The 15,147-nt window shown below is 45.2% G+C and overlaps 1 protein-coding gene across 1 annotated transcript in view; it reads right to left on the reverse strand.

Annotated features, from left to right (window-relative positions):
- Positions 1-9,711, reverse strand: part of LOC119656936 (mucin-2-like) — an 81,137-nt gene extending 71,426 nt beyond the window's left edge. Inside the window, exon 1 of the mRNA XM_038063635.1 lies at positions 9,045-9,711. Coding sequence (XP_037919563.1) covers positions 9,045-9,639 — 595 coding nt within the window. The 5' untranslated portion in view covers positions 9,640-9,711. The remainder of the gene's footprint in view (positions 1-9,044) is intronic.
- Between the last annotated feature and the right edge of the window lie 5,436 nt (positions 9,712-15,147).

The following is a 15,147-nucleotide window of genomic DNA, read 5'->3' on the forward strand; positions in this document are numbered from 1 at the left end:
TTGTTACTCCCAGAGGAATACGAACACGAAGGATGGAGAGGAGAAGGCGTATGCGCATTTCTATCCTGTGCCATAGAACGAGAAAGAATTTTGAAGTCTGGAACGGAGCTGAGATTTAACAATGAAGAATTATGTGATGGCCTTCTCCAGTTGGAGTGCACTCATAGGGCTGCCTTAAAGTGGGTTCAGTAGGTAATGACTTAGACACTATTGTCAGCGCCACTGAATTTTGAGGGCTCCGTCAAAGGTAGACCAATCAATGTGGGGGTCTAAGCATTTTCTGTGTCATCAGAGCCTTCTCATCGATTTGGCTCTGGAAAGCAGAATAACTGTGAAATTTCTCAGAAAACCTGAAAGATGCTTCTCTAGGTCTTCGCTCTGCTGCACTCATTTTCACAGCTAGCAGATCGTACTAGCCGAAAAGTAGAGAAGTTGACTCTGCAAGTCCTGGGCCGAGCATCAGTTCACGGATATCCCAGCCCCCTGCAAAGAGCCTCGTGAAAAGAATTCCAAGTGATTCTTATGACAGGCTCCTGGTAATCCCAATAGTAGTCTGCTGTTCTCCTTCTGAAAAGGATATGCACATAAGACCGAAATACCCATGCAACGTTGAGTGGGTTAAAGTCACCACCCAGAAAAGGAACTGGTTAATGGACAAAAGTATAAATATGCCATCAAATACGTTATAATTGTGTCAACACGATCCATTGAAATGTTATTAAGTGGTCATGCCTGGCATCCTCTCTGAGGATAGAGTAATATGGGCAGTGGGAACCTTTAAACTACTGAAATCACCCGGAGTTGATGGCATTTTCCCTTAAGATCTCTCCTGAAGATGGTAAGGGGCAACAAATATGTCCGAATGCTACGGCCGTTCTGTTGACTTGTAGGTCCATAGTAGGAAAAAATGGGATATATCTCGAAGATACTTCTCTGAATATACACTGTAATAATAACGCCAACAATTACCTCTTGGCAGGAAGAACTAATTTCAACCCAACAGCCAGGGAGTACCACAAAATTCAAAGACTGGCTTTCATGTGTATCAGTGGGGCAATGAGGACAGGCCTAACGGCATGCCTAGAGGTCCTTTGGGATTGACTCCTCCATCAGTATACATAGATGTAGGCAAGGAAGGTGAACTTCCCAATGTTCGGGATTATCAGCGAGGGAGGGAGGGGAGCTAATTAAATTGAAGGAAGGTGGATATTCTTTCTAGGCGACATCCCGAATTACTGATAACAAGGGATAACAGGATAACGAGCTTTCATTTCGATACGAAGTTTGAAGCAGCTTGGAGGAATGGGGTAAACCCGGAGAGCGTGACTATAACATACGGCTTAAACTAGCAACTGATTACTTGATACTTGATAATGATAATGGCCAATCACACTAATATATTCCAGGCGTTAATAAGGGACGATAAGCGATAAGGGACGTATGAAGGTCCCGGAGAAAACATCGTCGCATCGGGGATACCATAAGACTCCGTAGTGAGCCCTCTACTGCGAAGTGCGAAGTGCAATGGAATGCTTGCGATCCCCCAGGCCCAAAAATAGCTACGGTTATCATCCTGATAGTTTGGCTATAGTTGTCGCAGTCAAACCCCCAGAATATGTGAATATTTACATTAGGAATGTGATGAAGGCTTGACTGAAATGGTTAGACTGACCCTGGTTGACATTTGACACCCAATCAGTCAAGGTCAGTCCTACCTTTTCAGCCAAGCTAAACTTTAAGGATCACTTAAAAGATGATTATCAAGAAGGAGTCAGGGTCATCTTGTGAATCAAGGTTTTGGTGGAAAACAAAGGCCAAGTCTGCCCATGGTATATGGTTTAGAATGGGGTATCATAAATAACACGCAATGCCACTCCGGCTTAAAAGGCCTTCCTGTGCTTTATTGCGGAGCTGTTGCCCTATTTTTGTTCCGTTCTGAAACAGCTGTCTACCACCATATCTTATTGAAAATTCTCTCGCCTTTTCTTTCACAGAATTGCTTTATCTACTTGCCCATAAGCCTTATAAGCTTCCTTAGTTGATATTATCATGTATGCGAGGAAGACATTTTCTTCTGTATTCTGCTATTCTTCTGGCTGCCGTTAAGTAGTGTGTGGGAATCATCCACTATCTTATGGTGTATGCTTACTCGGCTATGAGTAAGTTGCGCCATGCGAAACGGAAAATCGAGCCAGCTAGCTAAACTACTAGGAAAAATTGAGACCTAAAAAAAATCAGGTTACCTATCTCATTATGGAATTTATAGGCGATTTTTTTATTCATCCAAGGAAAAACATGCCATTGTATAGTCATTCGCGCTTGCCATGGACACAATAGAAATACTGGTGTTTCTAGTGGTTGGCCGATCTGATCCCTCTCAGTGCTAGTGACCTACCTAAAACTGAGCGACTTAAATACTTCAGTCTTCCGGTGCTCTAGCCTAATGATAACCTCTGCATAAAATTTCTTCAAGTATCAGCGCTATCGAGGTGAATTGGCACTACACTAACTAGCTTCCTTTGTGACTGCCTTAAATCCAAGATCTATCTTCGGACGGAAGTACTGAACAGCCACCAAAAACAATGAAGCTCATGGCTATGGAGACAAAAACATTGTCCCCCATCAGTGGCATAACTTGAAATCATTACATTCGACTAATATGGTATGGCCTCCATGGTGGACAAGTTGAGAGGGAAGGGAAGCACCTCCAATTGTTCTGTCACCAAGTGCACTGAGATGGTGAAGAGGCAGATGGGGCAGCAACCCTGTCGACCGAATCAATACTAAGCGGCCAAGAAGAACCTCCATGAGGTAATCTCGGGAAACGTTGTATTGACATTGACTTAATGGCTGTGACGTTTTGGGCAATCATACTCGAATTCGCATCTGAAGTGGTTTCGGCCACGAAGCCTCCCCAGAGGTTATCTGGTAACATGGTAACCGGCGTAGCCTTCCGAGTCAGGAGAATTTCTGGGCGCTGTGCTGTACAACTCGGGTGTCCAACTCCTTACTTCGGTATAAATTTTGTTTAGCTGAGCCTGCATCCCCTATAAAGGAGCCTTTCATTGTAGTAATAAAATCAATCCGACTGTGGGGTAAACCGGCACGACAGATACTCAAGTTATACCACCAGGACATAATTGTCGCGTTCACTAGTCCCTGAGGACGATTGATATTCCCAATTACCTCTACTTGCTCTTAATTATTCAATAGGAAAAAGAACCTGATATAGCTCCAATGACAAATCCAAGAAAATGTCGTCTCGGCGGCTTCCCAAAAAGTACCGTATTAGGTCCAATATTGTCGATCATCATATACACTGATGTGCCTAATCTTCCGGTTCTCGAAGAGAGAACAGTGGTCGGTTGTGCCAACGGCACGCTGCTGGCTGTGATTGCATCTTGAAAATCCAAAGTAGAGGCATCCCATTGAACGAACGCTGCCCCCACTGGCGAACACTAAAAGGGAACTATGGTAGATTTACGTTGAGAATACTTCACAGTCATTTTGTTTTTTGTGCTTCAGAAGTGAAGCAACGTCGCAGATAACATAATTTTGCAACTTCGTTGCTTGCCCTAGACTGAGAAAACAGCAATCGCAGAAGTAGGTTGCTTCCCAACTGATCCGGTTCACCATTAAGTGGAGAGTAAACTCAGGACTCCCCCAATTTTCCTAAAGAAAATCTAGTTTGGCTTCGTCCGGATTATCCCTGAATTTTATAAGGCAGTTTTGTCAGGGTCATACACATGTTGTATTTTGTAATTTATATAAGGGAGCAAATATCACCTTGTAGCCACTTCCCCTTAAACGCCCGAAGCACCGGTCCGGCGTTCACATCTATGTGCCTTGGCAGGTGTCGTACGAACCAGCTCCACACTCATACCTCTCATCCGCCCGGTAACTCCTACCATCACCTCCAATCCTAACTTCCTTGAATTTGCCTTAAAATCCCAGGAATTCCTGTTCATGCTTAACGTGATGGTCGGTTCCCTGACTTTCAGCAATCATCCACCGAACTCTTACAAACAAGTCCGAGCTATTCCTCGACGAACATGGACCCAGCTTAGTTTTCCTGTGTGAAATCAGGCTGAACTTATAGATACAGCCCTTGTTTTCCTAATTTCAACCTGTTCCGGATGGATCGACCTCAACCCAACCCAACAAGGTCGTAACACCGGCAACGGCACGGCCACGGTAATTTATGATGAATTCCTACCATTACAAGCCTCCCCCCCCCTCTCAACACTTTCGATTTTATTGAAATCATCGATATCTCCTCCCAAACCCCGTCTCCCACGGTCTTCGTAACACTTATTGACTGCCCTGGTCAACCCCTCGGCACCAACGACCTGCACAAATTCAATCCTCGCTTTCATCAATTCTTCAACTTTAAGCACCACCAGCATCAATCTCTCCCACTTCAGCCGAACTCCCTCCACTTTCAAGAAAAGTTGCGCCCACTTATACTTCGACCACTTCCCCGTCAGTTGAAAGGTTACCACCATCTCTAACTCCAACACTTTTCGTTTTCTTGAAACCGTCCAAGGCGAATAACTAATCTTAACCAATTCCCATTATTACCTCATTTCTCCCTTCTCCCTTCCCAATGGTATCCTGGAAAGTATCAAATATAAGAAGACCCTCCGGCGGAGATTATTTAGAAACAGATATTCTCCGTAATCCTTACACCTCCTAAATTCAACCCGATCTCTACATAGGTCAATCTGGTCAATCCGTTCAGACCCTTTACACCAACCACCACGTCAATATTAAATAGAATCCTACCACATAAAAGGAGCTCAGAAAACCTTGCCGGCGTCACTAGAAAACCAGTTCGTCCAAGCTCACCGAGGCACTATCTATCTCCACGAACGGCGTTTTGAAAATGAAGTCAATGAGCCCATTTCCAATCTCTTCCCACGATCATCTTTCCTACCAAAACAAGCCCTGTGAGTTGGGGCTTAACAATACACGCAAAGTCTTCCCTGCTTGTCAAAATAGGCCCCTAAAAGGGATAAACATTTGTAGTTTCATTTTATTGCTACCGAAACGCTAACAACGCTCTTAGCTATTGGTAACGAACTATGATGGGACTCTAGAATGTGCGTAAGCTCTTCGACAATGGTAGCGAGGGTTCTCAGCATGCTCGTTTTTTACAGCACGAGGGAGAATTCCAACGAGATAAGCTGCACATTCTGAACCTAAGCGAAGTAAGATTATGGGACCCTCCCTTTTCCGACTTGTATACTCTGGAGTTGATCCACAGTGGGAGAAATCACTGATCATGTGGCAACTACCCTAAATAACCCGCCTCCAAATACCGACGGGCATTGGACCGCAATCAAAAATGATCCTTTCTTGGATACCACGTAGGTCCTCAGTCAAGTCCCGAAGGGAGAAAAGATTATTTTCTATTGCGCTGGTCATGGAAGCGGAAGATGCCGCTAAAGATAATGATCTCAGAAGCGTACATCGCCCCACGAAAGAACTTTCATGTAGGGGCAAACCTTCCAATGGTCTTGTGAGGGACGCTAACGGTCGACTCCTCAACCCCGATGATGAAGAGCGAAAGGTACACTTCATCTCGGTTCTTAGCAATATTGTATCCGTTGAAGTCCTGAAATGCAGTGCAGCCACTGGGGTTGACAGTATCGCCGTAGAGTCATTTATCGCTGCATCTGCACTTTCTGAAGATCTTAAGAAATCCGAGACCTTTCCCAAAGAGTGGAAGAAGGGGTTGATCGTTAAGAAGAACTTTCATTTTGAGTGCAACAGTCGGACGCGTATCTGCGTGGTTTCTGCCGTCACAAAACTAATGTTGCTAGCCATTGCCAAACTTTTTGAGATAGAATTCCAAGGATGTGGAAGCATCCTCAGAGTTTTTGGGAGAACTAAAAATCCGCGTGTCGTCCGCAAACATAGGCTGGCATGTGAGAAAGATATATTGTAGATGCACTAGTGTACTTCCTTGGGGGACACTTGCTTTAATAGAATAGTCTTTGACGGTGAAGCCTCCCCCAAACGATACGATGATCTTGTTCGGCTGTGCCATGCTTTTCTCGGAGGCCAAATTGATGGTCGGGGATTATATTTCCAAATATCAGTTTGAGAAGATGGGAGTGAGCATTTCGAAAGTTGAATTTTACCTTCCACTGAATTCGGTGTAAATAGATTTTCCAAGTGCAGCGTCAGAGTCCAGCGAACACTTCCTAAGTACACTAGTGGTAAATGTTATTTCAGACTTTTTAGATACCTTTCAAACAGGTAACCATATATGTAAGTGGCTGAAACTGCAACTGGTACTGCTGCCTAAAACTGGTAAACCTCCAGGGGAACCATCCTCCCATAAACCAATATTTGTTCTGTACACTATAGGGAAAACGTAAGAGCAGATAATTTACAATAGATTACTCGCAGTTTTTGAGAGCCAAGGAGTCTTTTTAGGTCAGCAGGATGGGTTTCACAGCAAATATTGCATGTGGTAGTGATTCTAGACGTATGAAATAGATTCAATTTGGCCAATTGAAACCTTAAACTGAAGTCCATGGTGACTATTGGTGTTCTTAGTAGCTACTTGCAAGAGTGGAGGCTCTGTTTCGACTCTAATGATGAACCCAATGAATACCCAATCTCTGTGGGTATCCCACAGGGTCCCGTACTGAACTATTGCTGTGGTGTATCATCTACAATGATGTATCTATTCTTCCACTCCGAAAGAAGCCACGGTGGTAAGTTACGCCGACGTGTTATTATGGTTTGATTAAAACCTCGAAGAGAATCATTTTCGCTGCTTGTGGAAAGAGGCTCTCATTATCTCCTTTCACAAAAGTCGCAATCATTCGCTTGCCGAGAATTACCCGTCGCATTTCCCTCCTTTGCTCCTGTTCCAAAATCTTGGAAATATATGTCAGCGAGCGGTTGTCCGCCCACTTTGGCCAACACATAGTGAAAGAGCAACACGGATTCGTTAAACGTAGGTCCACTGCCTCCAACCTGTTTGACTTTACCAACTTTGTCGCCAAATGTCTAAATTCACGGCAAGAAGTGCATACCATTTACACTGACTTCGAGAAAGCCTTCGACACTTTAAATCACAAGATACTTCTATCGAAACTCTCGTCCCTAAACGTTCCTATACCACTTGTTTAATGGCTTGCCTCTTACCTTTCCAACCGATCCTGCCGCGTCTCTTTTGGCGGCTGTACTTTCCGCTCCTTCTCCTCCTCTTCTGGCATCCCACAGGGGTCTATTCTGGGTCCTTTGCTATTTTTATTTTTTATTAACGACCTTCCTCCCCTCCTTACTTGTCCCTGTTTGGTCTATGCAGACGACCTTAAGCTGTTTTCCGCTATATCGTCGCCTATCGACTGTGTTTCCCTTCAGTCTAACCTGGACACTCTGGTTCGATGGTGCTCGACTAATGATTTAGCGCTAAACGTCAGAAAGTGTCACTCTATGTGCTACTCCCTAAAATCCTCACACACTTCTTTTTCCTACTCGCTTAACGGACATTCCTTATCCTGCTTAAATTCCACTCAAGATCACGGAGTCACTTTCGACAATAAGCTCCGCTTTGACACCCATTGCCTCGATGTCATCAATCGGGCAGCAAAATTGTCAGGCTTTATTCTTCGCTCCTCCTCTGATTTTGACTCCATCCAACCCTCCTTAGCTCTCTTCAATTCCCTCGTGACGAATACCCTCGAATATTATTCCATGATCTGGTCACCCTCCCGTAACTGTGATTGTCTTGCCCTTGAAAATGTGCAACGTGAATTCACCCGTTCGCTCTTCTTTAAGAAAAGCTCCCCTCGTGTGGATTACCCCTCCCGCCTCCGCTTTCTAAACCTTCCCTTCCTACAACAGCGTAGATCCTATCTGGATCTATGCACATTCTTTAAACTTTCCCCGGGTCTGATGAACTGCTCCGCCGCTGACGAGATCACCTGCCGTCCTGCGTCTTATAACACACGTAGTGCAGACATTTTCAACGTGCCCTCCGCAGAGCTCGAAGTCAACTTTCATTCCCCAATTCCTAGGCTTGGCCGAAATTATAATGCAGAACAGCTTGGTCCTTTCTGGTCCTAACTTCCCTGCTTTAAGTAGTTTTAAACGTAAGATAATTGTTTTGCTTTCTCCTCCTCCTGAGGACAATAATTAATTGGAATTTTCTCTGTTTGTTGTCCGTTAATTAAATAAATAAAACGCGCTGGGCTGGCACTTGCAGAGGACAACACGGCAGTGGTCACATACTTGCGAAAAGGCATCTACCATTTGTGGTATACCCCATCTTGTTGCAAGCAATCCCAGTTTGGGGAACAGCCTAGCATGTTTTATGTAACGCACATAAACTGAGTGCGGCCTACAGAAAACCAACCCTGAGGGTGTGTCCAGCCTTCAAAATCGTATCAGATGATGCTGCATTCGTCATCTTAGGATTGATATCGGTTGATATCTTGGCAGACAACATGGCGAATATATATAACGTCAGGTCCATCTCTCTTTCAAGGCAGATAAAAAAACCGAGGAAGAAATCTATAGACAGCTGGTAACAGCAAAGGGACCACACAGAAAACGGGTCTTTGGATGTTATGATTGAGCTCTGCCATTGGGGAGTGACTAGAGAGAAAGCATGAGGACTTCAAATATAATCTCAACAAATTTCTCAATGGCCTTGGAGGATACCGTCAGTCTCTCTTCAGATTTAAATTGGACACCTCCTGTGATTGTCCAAATTGCGATTGGATCCAGGTGGACCAGGCGCAAGAATTCGTCCAATGTCTTGGAAGAAAGGAGAAACCTAGAGAAAATTTTGTGCGGAGGATACCAGCAAGCCAGGAGGATTGGAATGCGACCAGGTCCATAATCACAGTGAACCAGGGTAAACTGCGAAGAACGGATGAGGTCAGAGAGGTTCAGTAACAAACGAAGGGCATGAAGTGAGCTAACTCCGCTTTTATAGGTTTTATAGTCCTAACACTGGAAGGACTCCCTTCAAGTTTATCAAAGGTTCAAAACTCAATTCGATTACTCTCACCACCTACCTGTCACTTGCGAATCATCCGTATGAGGAGGCGTATGAACGGTAGACTCAGTGGTTGTCAGCTTCTTAGTAGTGGTTGTTGGTTTCTCAGTAGTAGTTGTTGTTATTACAGGATCAGGATCAAGGCCACCTCGGGGACAATTATAAAATTGTGGAGTCACACATGTCGACAATTCCGGCATGAATATTTCACCATTAGGACATGTTCTCGATACCGCCTTCAGAACACCATCCTGTTCAACGCACTGATAATATCCTTCGCAATTGGGTGAATCATCATCCTCATATAGTCCCGTCGCTTCACATGTAAACGAGTCATCTTCAGCACTTTCTGCTAACAAAATTCGACCAAAATTCGCTCGAGGTTCACATTTTTGACTACTAGGATCAAACACTTCTGTTTCCGTGCAACTTTTCACTTTTGCCACATACGTGCCACTTTCCGTTTGTCTACATTCTATGTATCTTCGCGGATTCGTAGATGTGGGATGCGGAAAATTCCCCTGGGCAGGACATTTAACTGAGTTAGCATTTTTAATATATCGTCCACTTGCTAGTGCAATGAAAACACCTAAAACTATTATCAACCTTCGCATTATGTACCAAATTAAGGGCGGTCTACATGAAACAGTCACTTTTAATTACTACCGATAACTAACGAACCTCTTGTGCCAACTGTTCTCTAAACAAAATCTGATCCCCCTTTATATATAGAGAACATGACTTCCCATCATTATCTTCAATCTTAGATGGAAAAATCAATTTTTCGAAGTGAATTTGATAACAGTTGTGCGATCAGGCTCGTAACAAGTAATTATCATTGCATCTGGGTACATCTTTGACAACGACATGTTGTGCTACGAATAATGAACCTTTTACTTAACTACCTGATATGTTTCGCCAAAAGTTCTTTTCTGCTGGAAAATATTTTATCACCAGTGGAAAATGACTAACAGTTTCACCGGTTCAGCAATATGAAGGTGAAGCGCTCCAGAAAGGTATCAAAGATGGAAATTTGCATTAATCTGTCATCAATTATTCAAATCTTTTTATTGGGCTGTATCTATAAACGAAGATAAAAATATAAAGATGACCAATTTTTGCAACCAAACTTCTGGATAAACTGCTTCCCATTCTCTAGAAACCATGCTTCGGGAACTAACTGTTCCCTTCTTGTAATCGAAATGCGAAATGAGCTTCAGCTGCCTCAGGACTTCTCTAGATGACCGGACTCCTGCCTTATTGTTATGAGCCTAGTGCTCTTGGAGTGATCCACTCATCGGCCATCTTGGGAGAGTGGATTCCACTGCATTTCGTAACCAGCAATGCAGCTCTGACCCCTCCTCAGTATGTGATCTATCCACTGCCATTTCCGCCCTCTGATCACATCGGGTATCGGTGACAGGCCAATACGCCGACCAAATTCTTCGTTTACAATAGTGTCAGGCCAGCGCCAAGATACAGTCATTCCGACCTACAGAACAATATCCCTAACTGTATGTCCTGCTTTCAAGACCGTCTCAGATGATTCGGCATTCATCATCTTGGGGATGATGCTGGCTGACATCTTGGCAGATGAGATCGCGATCATGTACAGTGTCAAGCCCATCTCTCTTTAATGGCAGGGGAACGAAGCCAAAAGTGGGAGATCTATAGGTAACTGGCAATATCGATGGGACCACTTAAAAAGGGTTGTTTGACATACAGATTGATCTCTGCTATCGCGGAGTGGCTCGAGAAAAGGAATCTAGCACTGTTAATATATCAGATAACATCCAGTTCGGGGTCATTGCTGGCAATAACCACACTTCCAGAGAATACAAATTGTTCAACGCCTTGTCTGTTCTACCCATTAATGCAAATAGTGAGATTACGATGACCCGTCAGATTGAGAACCCTGGTTTTGTTAGTGATTATCTTCAGTTCAACTCTACTTGCATCTCTTTCGAAATCCAAAGCCATTTGGCCAAGGTCTATGACCCTTCAACCGGTCAGAGAGCAAACATCATTGTAGTCGAGGTGCTTAAGGAAAGATGACATAGTCCATTGAATTCCTGCACGTCTTCCAGACAAGGCAGTACCTTTTCGGACTCCGCTTTCGACCTCAAAATTCCCCGAGATTTTACTTCGCCGCCATTTCCCCTACAAGAATCTCAACGTCACTAGATGTGTACGATGAAGAACCGCGTGAATGTTCTTTTCACATTTTCAGCAGCTCGTTATCGTGGATAAGGATATGACCCTTAACTTCCTTCACAGAACCATCGAAAGAAAGCTCCTCAGTGATGCTGTATACACTTTTGAAACCATTGCAGCATTCCGCAGTATCTCCGGCTTCCATGACCTGACAATAGAGTCTTCAACCCTCATCGTTCCGCTTCCACGATTCTGCAGTCAGCCAGATCTTACGACACCCCTTCAGAACGTGGCTGATGACCTGAATAGCACCAGAGAAAGAGCAGGTTTGATTGAGGCCCAATGCTCATCACTATTCTTGGATATTCTTAGTCAGGGTACTCAGTGAACATATGTCCGTCCGAACAACAGGCTATCTCTCCCACTGTCGAGTGCCATCCGGATCATCAGTCGTTGTTGAACTTTGGGGATCCCAGCTCTCCAACTCTGCGAGAAGTGATGGAGGCAAACCGTAAGCGAACGTAAGCGACCATCAGATGATGATCCCTTCTCCGATGTCAGTACCTGTCTTGCTATGCCCATCCAGGAGACGATTTATAAATCTACCGCTGGTCGCAAAGCGGTCGATCTGATTGGTCGCACAGTGTCATCGAGTTGAAATCCAACTTACCTGATGGCAGGCTCTGTGCCCGAACAGTGTGTCACCAATTACAATACGGTCGAAGTTGCAGAATTCCACGAACCTCTCACCATTATCGTTACGGTCGCCAAGGCCGTATTTCCCCATCACATGTCCGAGGAATCTTCAGGGCGCCCTCACTGACCTGCGTTTAATTGCTCGTATAAAGCATCCTCTTATCGTTGATGTATAGCACTGCACAATTGTGATGCACCTTAACCGGAATTGTACGGTCAGAAGCCTGTCAGAAATCGTCTCCTCAATCTACGGAAATGGTCTTCCAAAATTCCGAGGGTACTAGCGAATAAGTATCACTCGAGATCATGTAGGAGCTTGCAATAACCAACCTTGGATTAATTTGGACGCCTTCAGCCTGAGAGTGGTGAGACACGACAGAGGTTAACAAAACGCCAACTACATATTGTGAAACGTAGCTCATCCATCTTAAGTGGAAATAAAAGATTGGATGGAATGACCTTCTCTGGGAAAAAAATTTTGGCTGCTTAGAAACAGGTTGAAGTGCAGCCATTAGAGTTAAAGGCTTCCCCATACTCTGTTGATTGGTTTATCGAAGAAACTACATGTGAACTACACTGACTCTGTGATGCGTCGCAAGCGGTATGCAATGCGGCTATGTATAACGAGGTTGCCAAACTGAATGGCGAAAGCGTGGGGTCCCTACTCGGTAGTAAAACCTGGGTAAAGTCATTGAAGTCACAGTGGCAACCACATTGGGATGCCGGGCTGGACGACGAGGGCGTTCGAGCACGATACATTCTCTGAAGCTCTGGCGGGTCATTACGACCTGAATGGCATGGCGACCGAAATGGCATCGAGAATCATGCGATAGGTAACCGAAGCATGCGACGCCGCTATGCCCCGGAGGCGAGAGTTTGCAAGCAAACAGCCATACTATTGGTGGAATAGCGAAATCGCGGAGCTAAGATCGGCATGGCATCGAGCAAGAAGGCAGTCCAACAATCCAGGGAAAGACCCAATCACGAGAAGCACAAACGGGATTATAGGTCGTTGGGTGACAGAATAAAGGAGGCGATTCGTAGGAGCAAAAGAGATTGATTTAGGCGATTGCGTGTGGATGGCAACATAAACCCCTGGAGCATGGCCTACGGGCTAGTTATGAAGAAGTTGCAGGGGCAAAGGTCGCCTCAGGTGACCTGCCCACGGCTTCTAGAAAAAATTGTAACCACGCTCTTTACTCACCATACGGGGAGCAGGTATCAAACGGAGGCTCAATTGGAGGTGGATGTAATACCTCGCGTCACCGAGGAGAAACTTCGGGAGATCTGCGGAAGGATCGGCAATGGTAAGACTCCGGGTTGGGATAGCATCCCTAATAAAGCGCTGAAGCTGGCAGTGGGGACCAGACCAGATTGGTTCATAAATACCTTCGAGGCGCGCATGGCGGAAGGGGTATTTCCTCCACAATGGAAAAAGCAAAAACTGGTGTCGTTGCTCAACCCTGGCAAGCCACCGGTGGACCCAGCATCCTATCGGCCTATCTGTTTATTGGACACTATGGGGAAGATTTTCGAGCGCATCATCTACAATAGATTGCTCCCAATTGTGGAAGACGGGAATGGTCTTGCTGATAAACAATATGGATTCCGGAAAGCTCACTCTACTGCTGGCGCGGTGGGAAGAGTGGTGGACTTGGCTCGAGAGGCAATCCTTTCTGGCAAGTGCTGTGCCGTGGTGACGGTGATTGTAAAAAATGCATTCAATTCCGCCAACTGAGGCCGCATTAAGGAGTCATTGACCAAAATTAATGCACCTGGTTACTTAGCTAAGCTAATCGAGAGTTAGCTGTCTGACAGAGCTCTCTAGTACGGGACGGACGACGGGCCCAATGAATACATCATTATAGGGGGGGGTACCATAAGGCTTGGTGTTGAGCCCTCTGTTCTGGAACGTGATGTATAACGGGGTGTTCTTGCTTCCCATAGCAGGTTTACGCCACCGAGTTGGTCATGGCTGTTAGGTCCTGGCTTGAGGGGGCCGGACTGAGCCTGGTGGAGGAAAAGACAGAGGTAGTCCTCATTACAAATCACCGGAAAAAAAATACGATCAGTCTGCAAGTTGGAAACCATATGATCGTCTCAAAGCCAACCATCAATACCTTGGAGTGACTCTCGATGCCAGGCTGAGTTTCAAAGGGCATATATCGTACGCCTGTGAAAAACTGCAAAGGTCACCACGGCCCTTCCCAGGATGATGCCGAACGTAGGTGGGCCAAAAAACAGTGTAGCCGGCTGCTGATAGCTGGGGTCGTGCGGTCCAGATTGTTATACGCATCGCCTGTGTGGGCAAAGGCTTTGGACAACGTACAGAACTGGAGAAAGATAAATTCGGCCTATCGTCTGATTGCACTAAGGGTATGTAGCGCATATCGAAATAGTTCGGATGATGCGGTGTTCGTAATCGCAGGGATGGTCCCTATTATCCTGTTAGCGAGAGAGATACAGTGCCTGTATGGACGGAGGCAGGCGGGTGCATCAGAAACGGAAGCGGATCACCAGCGAGCGATAAGAGAGGAGTCGCATAGACTCTGGCAATAACGGTGGGACGAGTCGTCGAAGGATCGGTGGACATACAAGCTTATTCGTGATATTAGGGAATGGCTTGACCGACGACACGTCGAGGAGAACTAACACCTCACGCAGTTTCTCACTGGACACGGTGGTTGCTACCGAACGTGTCTGAATCGTATCGGTGTGGATGATTCCCCGAACTATTTCAGATGTCGTAGGATCCCAGAAGACCAGGAACAGGTGCTCAGGTCGGTGGCAAACTGGACTTCGGTCATCCACACAATTGTGCGGATACAAACCCACCCGCTGAGAGAAACACGCCCAAGAAGAGCGGAAAGAAATGGAGAGGCTGTACCCTAAAGACAGTATGGAGCTGCTGAAGGAAGCAAAGAAGCAGATGACTGCAGAGTTGGAAATATGAAGGCCTACGGAAGGCAAACCCGCCGAAGTAATGTCTAAATAGTGACCCCGTGGGGAAACGGCAGGAGAGACATGGGGGTGCTTTTTTAGTGGGTGTAAATCCCATACTACAGGGTGCGGCAGCATAACTTCCTTTTTTCAAAACTCAATAAAAACTATTGTATGCATCGGAAAATATTTATTTATTTTTTATAATGTAGATACATGTCTAAAGTTTTTATTTACATTGTTTTGAAGATCAAATCTGTTAGGTGACGTCCTCCATTCTCCATACATTGTGTAAACCGGTTTCGGGCGTTTGTCATGACTCTTGTTAGCAT

Source organism: Hermetia illucens, chromosome 5 (genome assembly GCF_905115235.1).
Source record: "Hermetia illucens chromosome 5, iHerIll2.2.curated.20191125, whole genome shotgun sequence".
Lineage (NCBI taxonomy): Eukaryota > Metazoa > Arthropoda > Insecta > Diptera > Stratiomyidae > Hermetia > Hermetia illucens.